This window comes from Hippocampus zosterae, chromosome 1 (assembly GCF_025434085.1).
Source record: "Hippocampus zosterae strain Florida chromosome 1, ASM2543408v3, whole genome shotgun sequence".
In the NCBI taxonomy this organism is placed as follows: Eukaryota; Metazoa; Chordata; class Actinopteri; order Syngnathiformes; family Syngnathidae; genus Hippocampus; species Hippocampus zosterae.
Genome location: NC_067451.1, coordinates 4,177,172 through 4,190,686, shown reverse-complemented (window position 1 = coordinate 4,190,686; position 13,515 = coordinate 4,177,172). Strand labels below are relative to the sequence as shown.

General features: G+C 45.5%; 1 protein-coding gene and 1 long non-coding RNA gene across 5 annotated transcripts in view; one reads left to right on the top strand and one right to left on the bottom strand.

Moving 5' to 3' along the window:
• LOC127599227 (uncharacterized) overlaps positions 1-3,333 on the bottom strand; it is a 58,665-nt gene extending 55,332 nt beyond the window's left edge. For 2 of the 4 annotated variants that reach the window (XR_007962038.1, XR_007962039.1), the window contains exons 1-2: positions 2,518-3,333; positions 2,328-2,423 (exon numbers count right to left, since the gene is read on the bottom strand). This is a non-coding gene — a long non-coding RNA (uncharacterized LOC127599227). The remainder of the gene's footprint in view (positions 1-2,327; positions 2,424-2,517) is intronic. The other 2 variants (XR_007962036.1, XR_007962037.1) reach the window with 2 other exon arrangements.
• Positions 3,334-3,687: 354 nt separating this feature from the next.
• Positions 3,688-12,696, top strand: zgc:194930 (uncharacterized protein LOC557813 homolog). The gene is made up of 3 exons (XM_052062743.1): positions 3,688-3,933; positions 9,153-9,205; positions 11,637-12,696. Exons 2-3 carry the CDS (start codon positions 9,174-9,176, stop codon positions 12,394-12,396), a joined length of 792 nt encoding a protein of 263 aa, XP_051918703.1. The 5' UTR covers positions 3,688-3,933; positions 9,153-9,173; the 3' UTR covers positions 12,397-12,696.
• Positions 12,697-13,515: the final 819 nt, after the last annotated feature.

The following is a 13,515-nucleotide window of genomic DNA, read 5'->3' as shown; positions in this document are numbered from 1 at the left end:
GCAACACACACACACTCACACACTCGCCGACAAATTCAGAATGATTGGCCAATGAAATGCCTGGAGCTTTGGGCTGCTGTTTTAATTTTCCTGGGGTGTCACTCTAAGCCAGAGGTTCTCAATTATTTTCTGTCATGTACACCCCCACCCCCCCAAGGAAGAGGAAAACATCTCGCCCCCCCACCCCCACCCCACCCGTACGGCTATAAATAGTATCATTTGTCTATAAAATTGTTTTAAGTACACCTTTGCATAACACTGTATCCTTATTAACGCATAAGAGAATAAAAAAAAGAAAGAAATATGGACCAACTTTATGGACTAACTTACAACAAAGAATAGCCTTAGTAACTGGAACAGAAAAGATTTAAAGTACCGGTACATCTGAAATTTGAAAATAACATTGAATCCTTAATTTAACAATAAATATTTTTTGACTGACCATGTCAAACCATATGATAGTCATTCATTCATTCATCTTCCGAGCCGCTTGATCCTCATTAGGGTCGCGGGGGGTGCTGGATCCTATCCCAGCTGTCTCTGGGCAGTAGGCGGGGGACACCCTGAATCGGTTGCCAGCCAATCGCAGGGCACACAGAGACGAACAACCATTTGCACTCACACTCACACCTAGGGACAATTTAGAGTGTTCAATCAGCCTGCCATGCATGTTTTTTTTGGAATGTGGGAGGAAACCGGAGCACCCGGAGAAAACCCACGCAGGCCCGGGGAGAACATGCAAACTCCACACAGGGAGGCCGGAGCTGGAATCGAACCCGGTACCTCTGCACTGTGAAGCCGACGTGCTAACCACTGGACTACCGGGCCGCCACCATATGGTCGTGAAAAATAAAATGACATAAACTCAATAACTAAAAATGTATCCAAACTAATCACTAACATTATCTCAGGAGCACAATATATAAAAAAAAAACTTTAACCAGCAAAACAAAAATATATAAAATATATATATATAATTTTGGGAATTTCTCCATTGTGAGACTAATAAAGGTTTTCTTCTTCTTCTTCTTAAAAGAATTTGTGCTTTTTTTTCTCAAAGATGATGTCTGGATTAATGGCTCCAATAAGCACATTTTGCAATGCAATGCTCAGCTTTTCAAAGCGAGGTTTGAAGCAGGGCACAGCAACTCTCGGCTCCTGCTCAATGTGTAGCTGGACCTGTATTATTAGTTTACTGAAGTAGCAGTCACAAAGCGGCATGATTGTCGGGAATATTCGGCACGTTTTCGCTGAAAAAAAACCTCAAGCAGCTTATCAGCGTGATTGTGGTATAATGAATGTCTTTAAGTGACGCCTAAATTTATTTGCTGTCCGCTACCAAAATTTTTAGACAAAGTAGTCACATCGATCTTCCCTCGTCTGCCACCGCTCTACATACGCCTCGCCATATTTCCTCCCTGAGAATGCTCCCTGCGCAAACTCTGCCAATGAGAGCGCCACTGCCCTTCACGTAGTGGAGGTGCAACTGCAAGTTATTTTAGGACAGTAAAAAAAATAAAAAAGCATGTTCCCCGAGGTCTTGTCTCCACGGCAACATCGGGTCCACAGGCTTGGCCACACCCTTCATTCGCATGATGGTGAGATCATGTCTGTAGGGACTGCCTGCATGTCCTCACGACGAGGACTCCACACACCACAGCATCACACAGCCGTGTAATTACCACGCTTGTTTGCCCAGCGTTAGGTCTGCACAGGTCACGCTTTGTTTCCGACACCGGGTATCGTTTGAAAACGTCTCGTTATTTGCTCTGACCCCAAATAGCTGTGTCATTGTCAGACGTATTTACTCTGTGAGCCAGGACTCTGCTTTTGTGGTCCCAGGTTTTTCCATCTGGAACGTGTATTCATAGCAACGGGGAAGCCTTTGGCTCACCAGGGTTCTCTCCCTCACTCCCACCCGGCTCCTCCGGCAGCAACAGATAAACCGGCCAAGACAAAACACTTTACATTACCTTGATGTAGTGCAGACTCAACTATATTTTCATCAAAACTGAAGTGAGAAAATGTGCGTAATGTCCACAATTTTCTCAACACAAAACGTCAACTAGAAACAACCACAGCATCCTGATACAATCAATACAAAAATAACAGCTTCCGCTTCATTAGCACTGATATTAAGATGGAAATAAGAGGGGCTCTATACAAATGTGTCCCCACAAATGAGTAATGTGTACACAGTATTTCTAGAAATTACAAAGATTACATTGAATAAGAGAAAAACTGCGACGACCGCTTTTCTTTTAATAGCAAATCATTCATTCACTCTTAGTCTTTTTGAAAAGGAGTTACTGAAGATGACATCTTACCACTGTCGACAATCTGTGCCGTTTCTCTCCAGATGCCGATGATCCCCATCCTACCTGCACTCTCATTTGACTTGCAAGCTTGTTTTCTTGTTTCACCTACAAAATACACGACATAAAACTTACCGTGCAGTTTTGAGCTAAAACTAATTAACAGGGTACAGTAATACTCGTAGTTGGGAACTAAACTCACCGAATAACTCACCGAATCTTTGTAAAAACTTTAAAACAAGCTTATATTTTCGTGGCGTGACTTCAATTTCACCCGCTCATTTCCGGCAAAAAAAATCGGACCACGCTGATTGGATGACACAGAGGCACCGTCTTAAAGGTACAATACACAAACAAATTAGCACAATTGTGCTGTATATACAGTAATTGTTTCAACTATTTACATTATTTAGCTAGGCCCTCATCGGCTAAGTCTTTCTTTCTGTTTTATTGATTATTTTGTGATATTTACGTAGTTGCTTTTAGTAACATTAAATTGTAGTAAATAAGTTGAAAGGTCAAAGAGCTCACTTAACTTTCAACACTTCCGAAGTTGATTTCCTCGTCAGTGTTTTAATCTTTAAGTCCCAAAATGGATGCCAGCTGTGCTATCACACATGGTCAGCTCACTTAAAAATGCACAACCTTGCTATGCCTCAATGAAGCAGATGTAAACACGGATGCAAAACTCCAGTTTTGCCTGACAAGTCAAAGACACCAAGGTCAAACTGTGAATTTTATCACCTTTCAAGGAGACAGCACTGAACAAATTATACCCGGGCGATAACATCTATGTTCTTTTCGAGGACAACCCGGTGTATCTGTAAACAATGGAAACCAGTTTTTCAGACCCGTGTCTCTCCTCAGGCATGTCATTTGTCAATCAAGAGACAAAGAAGCTCAGTTCAACAAAAAAATGCTTGATCTTCAATATAGGCCTTTTGTTTCGTTTATATTGTATACACTTATTGTTAAAAATATAAGATTCAGTACTTGCAACAACTACTCTTGAACTCGATATTAGTATAATTATTGATAGATAATGTTTGAAAATCGGTTGAACATACAGTAGTTTTCACGGTCCTTTAATATTGTATTTCTTCTTTTTTAAGTGTTATGACAGTTGTTACTTGTTATTTTACTTTTTGAACAATAGTTTTTTGGGTCATGCGTTGCTATTTATATGTGTTTCTATCGTTTTAAAAGTCTGCCTCAAAACATTGTTTTACAAATTAAACATCGTAAATGTATGTATTTTTTCTTTATTTTATTTATTGTAAAGTTAAAGTCAAACACCTTATTTGAAAGCGAGAATCTTTTTGCCGGGCGGCGAAGCGCTGTTTTATTTTGCTAATAGGAAACACATGCATCACTATCTCTAACTTGATCGTGGTCCACTGGACTCGTGTGTCATCCGCACTCTTGACTTGTGTGAGGACTGAAGACATGGGACCGAGGGCTCTCCGAAGTTGGGGAGACCCAAACAACTTCTTCCGACAAGTTGAGCGGATTCCTCGTCATTTTCACTTAAAAACAAACTAAAAAGCGAAAGAAGCTAGATGACAAGTGTGTTTTGGATACCTAGGGCAAAGTGCCACACCTTCTCGTAGCGCAACAGGTAGGTCCAAAGCTACTCTTTGAAACAGAATGCCTTATTAAAATGGATTCCAAGACGTACCGGCAGATGGAAGGTTGATTTGTTTGTTAAAATTGGTCGTAATATACAGAAAAGTGCCCGACTGGAAATGCTCTTTTACCGGAAACAAATACTGGAGCCGCACTTTTGGTATTACCTCTTGTACAAACGAATTAATGCAATGAACATTTTAGAGGCCTTAATTAAAAAGGGTGTATTTGAAATGCTGGCTAACCCACAGACGTTGCATGAGCTCTGTGTAAACTATTGTTTGATAAGTGTGTATTTATGTATATTTTTAAATTTAATTCAATGCTTCCCTGAATTTAAAAAAAAGTATCCAAATGCCTGAAAGAACACCTTTGAAACTGCAATTACCAATTTTCTCTTGGACATTAATACACTAAATGTCAGAATCTTGTCGAATAAGAAAATGGTCAGTATTCTTCGCGAGGACAGGTGAGTATCTACGACATTGTCATTACATCAATATTCCCCGCCAGGGTGGCTAATAAGTGAAGGGAACATAATAATCAGAGGGGGTTGTTATTTACCTGGGAAGGGCTGTATGCGGCCTTGAGCTGTGTTTGCACATGTAACCCATGTCAACATTCCAACCTGCATGGGCCCGGCTGGTCAGCCCATCATGCACTGGCCAACATGGCGGCTCTCATCTCCACTTCCACGCTCCCGGTGCGCTCGACTCCGCCCTTTGCGGGAGCTTGTTTGACCAAAGAAGTCATAGAGAGTGGATGCAAATTCTATTTACCCATGGCGGGTGAATGGCATGCAGCAGGATATAAAACACGAGAACTGAGCTACCGACGGTGTTAAATCTTTTTAAACAAAACGTCATGAAGACATCAAAGATAGTTTACTGTAGGTCGGGGGTGGGGATTCAACTTGTGTACTGAAGTCATGAAGTACAGAGTGTGAAGCATACAAAAAGAAAAGGAAGTTCCGATGCAAAAGGAGACATTTCAAGTTAAAGCGAATCATTTTTCATCCAGGCTACCCCAACCGCTGGGAATCGATATCGCACTTGAGCAATTCAAAATGGAGATTTGGTTTTGGGTAATGATTGTTGTGTTTTTGTTTTTTTTTCCAAGTACAGTGAGCACTCAGGGGAGGGTCGATGTCTGTGGGAGAAAACACAGCGGTGGCTCTGTTTGCGAAGCCAGCCAGCCAGCTGCCTAGTAGTTGTCGATAAGTATGGGCCGTGGGCTAATTGAGCGGTTTCATCACACTGCAGCCCGAGGCCTCTTTTTCAGAAAAAAAAAGATGCTGGGACAAGGCAGTAACATGATTCGAGGACAGAGCGTGTACTCGAGGTTCTATATTAGCCCCGCAGTGGCCTGCTGATTCTCACATGGCACCGAATGTCGCTTCGTTGCTCAAAAGGTGCAGCAAATGGAGGGGATTTGTTGTTGCAGTAAAATATCCATTGCTGAAAAACTTATGACGACCTGACTATTGATGCTAATCGTTAGCCTGTCAATTGTGTTTTACATTGTCCGTTAACATGAAGCGAGTGGTTGTGGCGGACATTTTTATGGCGAACTTGTTTTAAATACATGATGTGAAACTTGACCCCGGCAGGAAAAAAATTGAGGGGAATCACTGTATTAACCCTTTCTTACGCCCGGTAAACTGATGACATGATAAGCTGTCCACTGTCGTAACCGCCGTCCCTGAAAGGGTTAAAACATACTTTTTGAAAACATTCCTTAGCGCCAGTTCTCACTTTCTATCTAGTTTCCAGCTAAATTTGACTCCATATCTGACACATGAAAGGAGAGAGTACAATACAATACAATACAATACATGCTGATTTATATAGCGCTTTCACAACAGCGGCAGCTGTAACAAAGCGCTTTACAAAACAGTTAAAATCAAGTAAAATAATAAACACATAACATAAAACACGGACAGTCATGCAGTTCTAACCACTTTTCCATCACACGCTTTGTTGTTTGAAGTGGTTTGAGATGAAAGAGGAGAGAATCAAAGTGTCCTTTAACCAGTGGATCAGAGACGTCATGCTCAAAATGTGCACACGTCAGCTACAAGCTAAGTTTCAAAGTCAACAAGAAGCTGTAGCATCCATTGACGAAAAAAGAGATTGGTTCACTTCTCCTGTCCCATGGAAATCCATTTCAATTCCAAGCGGCGACTCACGGTTCCAAATACGCATCGGCGCTCTTCGCCAATGCATCGCCAACCATCCATCCAGCCGCACCAACGCCGACTTTCCAACAGCGCCGACATCTCCACTGAACAAAACGAGGTTGTGAAAAATGCTGCCCATTACTGGCGCAAAAAACACAAGCGCCCCAGGTCTGTCCAGCACCGACAGTCAATGGCGCCGACATTCCTCCCAATCAAAATCTGTGCTGGTACAGGCGTGCTGCCGAGAAGGCGCAGCCACCAAGCACAGATACTGCTCCTTTGACGAATGTCGTGGCCAAAAAGCGCTGAAAACAGTCCATATCATATATATATATAAACATTGCACACCGCGTAAAGTCCACTCGTTCAACGGTAACGCAAAAAATTAGCAATCGAAGTTACAATAATTACAAAACCGTCAAACGACGACGACGTTGACACAGGGAGCAGCAACACACGCAAGCAGAATCTAACAATCCTCACAGGAACATTATTGGAAGCGAGAACAAGTCAAAAGAGAAACATTAGCAAGTGGATTATAAAAGCGCAGGAGCTGATAAGAGGCCTGATCAAAGTCTGCATTTTAACAACATGGAATTATTATTTGCAAGGAGGGGGGAAAAAAAAAACGTCACGCAGGGTGAGATGGAGGTCCGACCAGTTTGCCCACTTTTCCATCGCCACAACCACCATTTCCCCCAGGCTGGAAAATGACAGTTTACTATCTGCTGGCCACTCCACGCCTGAGAAATAAGACAACAGCGGTGTATCTGGTTGTAAAACCAGATTGATATCAATATTCGCTTTCAAACGGAAGGTCATACTGAATAGCTAGGAGTTGGGTTTTTTTTTTCTTTTTGGGATGGCGGTCTGAATTTAATTCATATGAAAAGCGTGTCTTAACCTCAAACAGGCCCTCATGCCTTCTTTCTTTACGTACGAAATGCAATTCTCATCCGATGGGTTTCCTCTGGATTTGAAATGCAGCCCACATCGAGCCCTCACCAATTTCACATTTATTGCGCCTCTTTCTCCGCCAATGAGATGTTTCAATTTCCTGTTGAGGGGAACTCCTCACCGCTTGAAATATGGCTGCATCTTCAGCAATCATCCCCACATCTCTTCCATCATTAAAAAAAATGCGGGAACAATATCGGATGTGGGCGGCCCGGTAGTCCAGTGGTTAGCACGTCGGCTTCACAGTGCAGAGGTACCGGGTTCGATTCCAGCTCCGGCCTCCCTGTGTGGAGTTTGCATGTTCTCCCCGGGCCTGCGTGGGTTTTCTCCGGGTGCTCCGATTTGCTCCCACATTCAAAAAACATGCGTGGCACGCTGATTGAACACTCTAAATTGTCCCTAGGTGTGAGTGTGAATGGTTGTTCGTTTCTGTGTGCCCTGCGATTGGCTGGCAACCGATTCAGGGTGTCCCCCGCCTACTGCCCGAAGACAGCTGGGATAGGCTCCAGCACCCCCCGCAATCCTAGTGAGGATGAAGCGGCTTGGAAGAAGAAAAAAAAAATATCGGATGTCTTGAAAGGAGCACGGGGACAAGACTGGAAAGTCAAGTATGATTGCGCGGACTGAATCCGTCATCTCATTGGGACTTTGGAAAGTCTGCAGGCGATGTTTGATGCCGGTGGTTCCAGTGACTGCTCTGCTAACAACTACATAAATACTATTTACTCTTTCATGCACCCTTTAACCTGATAATATGGTTAGCTGGGCACTGTAGTAACTGCTGTCCCTGAAAGGGTTCATTAGTCCACGGGAAAAAAAAAAAATCTAAGTCATGTCTTCAATTAACCGAGTCTTAGAATATTGTCAGCAATAAAGTAGCTTTAGTTGTTCAACAAAGACTGAAGACACTTCTGCTGATCGCAGTGTTCATTTGAACGATTTGACATCAGAATCAGAATCATCTTTATTGGCCAAGTATGTAGAACACACAAGGAATTTGTCTCCGGTATAACACGCTGCACTAGTATCATCGTAAACAACAAAATCATTGAACCATTTTAGAGTAACCAGTAGTTTTGTAGTACCATTTTGTGGTGCAAGAAGAGTGACTACGTCAGTCACTGTCTAAGGAGTTAATGGCTAGAGGGAAGAAGCTGTTTAAGTGTCTACTGGATTTGGTGCGCATGGATCTGTAGCGTCTGCCTGAGGGGAGTGGCTGAAAAAGGTGGTGGGCAGGGTGCGGGGGATCCAGGAGGATTTTCCGTGCCCTTGTCTTGATTCTTGCAGTGTGCAAGTCCTCAAGAGTGGGTAGGGCGGTGCCAACGATTTTTTCTGCCGTCCTAACTGTCCGTTGAAGTCGGATTTTGTGGCGGCCCCAAACCAAACCGTGATAGAAGAACACAGGATTGATTCGATGACTGCCGTGTAGAACTGTCGTAGCACCTCCTGTGGCAGGCCATGCTTCCTCAGCAGCCTTAGGAAGTACATCCGCTGCCGGGCCCTTTTCAGGATGGAGATGGTGTTGACTTCCCAGTCCCAGTGACATATCGTCAGGAATTGCATGTGCAGCATTTTGGCTAAGAGGAATGTTAAAATGACACATTGTCACGTCTGTACTGCACTCCTGGAAGATTCCCATGCTGACCCACAAGCACCCTGGATGAACGACCTCGACCCACACGGACAGCTTTTGCATTGCAAATTCAAGACTCGGCATCCATTCTGATGCAAAAGGATCCTCTCGATTAGAGCACCTTGTGTCGTGCCCTCACTGCAAATGTTCAGAAATATAAATGAGGTGGAGGGATACACGGTAGTTGACGTTTGAGGTTAATTTATTCTGTGATACGAATACCTGGGAGTATTGTTATGTTATCTGTGTTCATAGATTTGTAATACATGTGGGAACTGGTCCAAAACTATCAATGCTAATTGTTAACATGTAATGTTGTCTGTGTCAGGATTCATGTCCGCATAGGTGCAAACATGTCCCGTGGCTCTGTGGATAATGAAGATAACTATTGAGTGTATGTTTGTTTTTTTTTTTTAATTTTGCTGATTTTCTTCCTCTGCAGCTCCATCTCTCAGCTGGCCAAATGGGGTGTCAATGCTGCCGCATGATGAAAAGGTGAGAATAAATTAGGTACAGTTGGCAGGTGTTTGTGTGCAACGTGAGCGCTTGGAGATCTATTTTAATTGAATCCAGATGCTGGCTATCAACCAGGTCATCCTGATACGGCCTTCAGTTTCATCACCATCCGTCACGTTTCAAATGCAAGGCTCTCATCATGATATGCAGCTAAGGGACAAAGAAGAGTGAGGACTTGAGGCGTCAGAGTCAAGTGGGCAGGAAGAGGAAAATTACTGTCCGATGTGCCATGGGTTATATGCAAATGAGGAGATTGCTGTAGACCGTGGAATAGAAATTTTCTCTCTGCATGTCTGAGTGTAATCGTGGCCCTGACCTAGTCAGGCATAGTCGAAAATAAATCAGCTCAACTCAACTTGGAAACAGGGGTCAGCAAATACAATGAAAACAGCAGAGTCACCGGAATTGAACCCTGTGGAACACCGTATGACAATAGGGCAGAGTGCGACTCAGAGCAACTTAAAAGTCCAGCCTGCCAGATTGTATCTAAACCACACTAGAGCGCTACCACCGATGCCCATCTGGTGCTGTAAATGAGCCAGCAGAATACAGTGGTCCACCTTTTCAAACGCTGCAGTCAGGTACAACAAATCAGCAAGTAATTACAAGAAGTCACGGAAAATAGCAACAACCAAATCTAAAAGCTATTGCGTAATGATGGTAATATTTCACAAGTAGACCCACATAATTAGCTCTAGTGGGCCACAAAAAAATTTTGGTCTTGAGCTTGACACTTAAATATTCATCAAATTACACTGGGAGTTTTTGATGGGAAACTAAGGAAAGTACACAATATGTCATTGTGTCTCGCTTTTGTTCCAAAATGTCCTTGAGCCTCCAATCTTTTTCTGTTCTTCACCTTGGTGCGATAGGAGAGGTAAACATTAATTTTCTCAGCTTTGCGGGGAGCTTTGTGAAGAGAAGATTTCAAGGTGAGCGAGCAAGCGAGTGAGGGCGGTCGAGAGAGGAAAGCGTTCCGTTTGCAAAAACCCGACGTGTCCACTCACAAAGAGGGAGGAAAGAAGCCTGTTCACAAAATAATTAGGAAGTTGTTGACAAAATGTGGCCGTGAAAATCTCGAAAAAGAAGGAAAGTGGGACGATATTAGCACGGAAGAAGACAACTGGAGAGGCGCAAGATGGACAAGCTCAGCTGGGGAAGCCAGTCTGGCAGGGTGGAGGAAAAAACAAACACGAGGAGAAGGAGATGGGTGTGAAAAACACACCGGTAACACCGGCGATGCCCAATAGTCTGTTCCAAAATAAATCCATCTGCCACCATACAAATATAAACAGTGGCAGGCCATGTATCCGCCACTAAAAATCACAATCGTGTCGCAATTATGGAAACCGTCAAAACAATGCAAACACACCGTTGCCAAGTACTTCATCTGCGGCAGTTCTGAATCAATATTTATCTTTTATAACGTGAGAAAAAAACTTCGGCCCGGCATTTTCTGAAAAGCTTGTCCTGTTCCAGGAAATGGAGAGCTCGAGCCTCTACCGGCTGATTGCACCCCGAACTGGTTGCCAGTTTATTTCGAGACAGACACACTACTCTGATGACTTCTGGTCATATATAAAAAGCTAGCATGTTAGGATTCCGTCTTTTTTGGTTCTTATTTGCCGAGGTATTGGATCCAAACTTGGTATCGGCAGATACTCCAAAACAAACGACTCGGACTCAAGCTGCAAGGAAATGCAATTGCGACATTGCTAAATCTCTAAATCTAGATCTGTACAGATGTGATTTTCGAGTTGAGGTTTTGCTACAGTGCGGGCGGCCCGGTAGTCCAGTGGTTAGCACGTCGGCTTCACAGTGCAGAGGTACCGGGTCCGATTCCAGCTCCGGCCTCCCTGTGTGGAGTTTGCATGTTCTCCCCGGGCCTGCGTGGGTTTTCTCCGGGTGCTCCGGTTTCCTCCCACATTCCAAAGACATGCGTGGCAGGCTGATTGGACACTCTAAATTGTCCCTAGGTGTGAGTGTGAGCGCGGATGGTTGTTCGTCTCTGTGTGCCCTGCGATTGGCTGGCAACCGATTTGGGGTGTCCCCCGCCTACTGCCCGAAGACAGCTGGGATAGGCTCCAGCACCCCCCGCGACCCTAGTGAGGAACAAGCGGCTCGGAGGAGGAGGTTTTGCTACAGTTTTTGCTCTGACCAACCAATCATAGGACATAAAAATGCTAGCGTTATGGGGGTGGATTTGAGATCTGACTCGCTGCGAACTTACGCGACCAACGCGACTGATTCTCAAGGCCCTTTGTGAAAAAAAGCTGCAAAATGAAGAGAAGAGTCGATTTCATGGCCGCCGGCCAATCCTTAAAGGATGAAAGACTTCGGTCGTCAACCCACATTGCATCCGTTGAATGGAAAGTGAAAATTCCGCTGCTGGTTTTCCTGTCTTTCATAGTTACATCTCAGACCCCTCGGCGGCGGTGGACGCGAGAAAGACAGACCTGTACCGAACGCACAACGTCTCAGGGGGGGACCTCGGGGCACACTCACCCAGAGCCCATCGCTCGCAGAAGGAAGAGAAGGAGGGCTTCCACAACCTTGCCTACAGCATCTCCAGCGACAGCAGCCTCAGACTGGAGGTGGACAAAAATCACGTCAACCACAGGCTGCATGCCACGGCGCCGCCTAGCAACCAGCCGCAACAACAGGCCAGCGCCCCCCCAGCGGAGGGCGGACTCTATATCATCCAACCGAACGCTCTCGGGCCACAATGGGTGATGCAGGACAAACGCCACAGTCAGGTGCCGGTGTACCCCGCCTTTCAGGCCTACGACAACCAGAGAACCTTCGGCGGGCTGAGACCCTGGGACGGCCCTGTCACCCAGTGCGTGACCACCAACGGGAGCCTGTCGGCGGACGAGGTGGACGAAGGCGTTGGGGGGACGCCCGAGTACCCGTGCGACACCGGGGATGAGGAGAGCGTCTTGTCGGTGGACATCCAGACCAGCACCGCCAGCCTGTGGTCGACCGACACCAGAGACGAGCGTCGATCCAAGGCGGGGGACGTGTCCACGGTCGAGAGCGGCATCGGTGTGACAAAGAGCGAGGACGAGGAGGAAGAGCCCCGCGATGAGGCGGCAAGCGTCACAGACTCTATGGTAGCCGAGGCGCTCGCCGCCCTGGAGGCCGCCACGGCCGGGGAGGACGTGGAGTAAGCGTGACTTGCATCATGGAGGCAAACCGTTTACGAGGTGGATGCAGGTTTGAAGCCGGAGAGATTGCTGCAAGGCGTGTTAGCACTCCACAGTCATCACAAACTGTGAACCCTAAGCATGGAGTCAGCGTTTCCTCAAACCTAAGACGATTTTGCTTCATGATAACTTTTTAATCGCCGTTTCCTCCTGGCTCGTGACATCGACTCATCCTCCATGATGAGCTGATTGAGGCTGGAAACTTCTAAACCAAGATCTGAACTCATCATTTCTGCCATTTTCTCTTGGCTCATTTATACAATACTAGCTGGTTCGCCGCCATCCGGGCGGCTCATCAGCTAGTTCCTGCGGAAGGCTGGTAAGGTGGGCCTTCGGCCCACAAAAGTGTTGTTGCTTGGTTCAACTTTTTGTTCATCTTCATTGCTTATCGCGAAAATAAAGAGATGTTTAGCTCTACTAAATAACTAAAAATTTCATTGCAATGCTTGTGGGTAGACAACATTTTTTCGCTAAGATGCCCGCGCGATTGTAGTGAGCCACTGCCTGAGCGGCGCAGTGGCGGCGCGGTGAAGTAGGCACGTTTTGAAAAGGGACAGACGGAAGGACAGACCGCGTGCGGGACGACGCGCAATATATATATAGAAGTGAGTGCCGGTACTCGACGAGACACTGAATATTATCTGTGCCTAAAAATAAAAAAGAAACTGCAACAATGGTTGGTCACAGGGTCTGAAGTAGTTGTTTAGCTAACTCGCTTAAGCCTTAAGGCCGGTTTTGCTGCCAAATGACGTTGCGAAACCGAGCGCTCCACTATGTAAAACTCTTTAACTGACTCTCGCTCATGTTCATCTTCCGAGCCGCTTGATCCTCACTAGGGTCGCGGGGGGTGCTGGAGCCTATCCCAGCTGTCTTCGGGCAGTAGGCGGGGGACACCCTGAATCGGTTGCCAGCCAATCGCAGGGCACACAGAAACGAACAACCATTCGCACTCACACTCACACCTAGGGACAATTTGGAGTGTTCAATCAGCCTGCCACGCATGTTTTTGGAATGTGGGAGGAAACCGGAGCACCCGGAGAAAACCCACGCAGGCCCGGCCGGGGAGAACTTGCAAACTCCACA

Excerpts from the sequence above, each read along its gene's own strand:
- zgc:194930 (XM_052062743.1), top strand. The coding sequence starts at position 9,174 with ATGGGGTGTCAATGCTGCCGCATGATGAAAAG. Across the intron at positions 9,206-11,636 it reads TGCTGCCGCATGATGAAAAG|TTACATCTCAGACCCCTCGG; the intron begins GTGAGAATAAAT and ends TGTCTTTCATAG.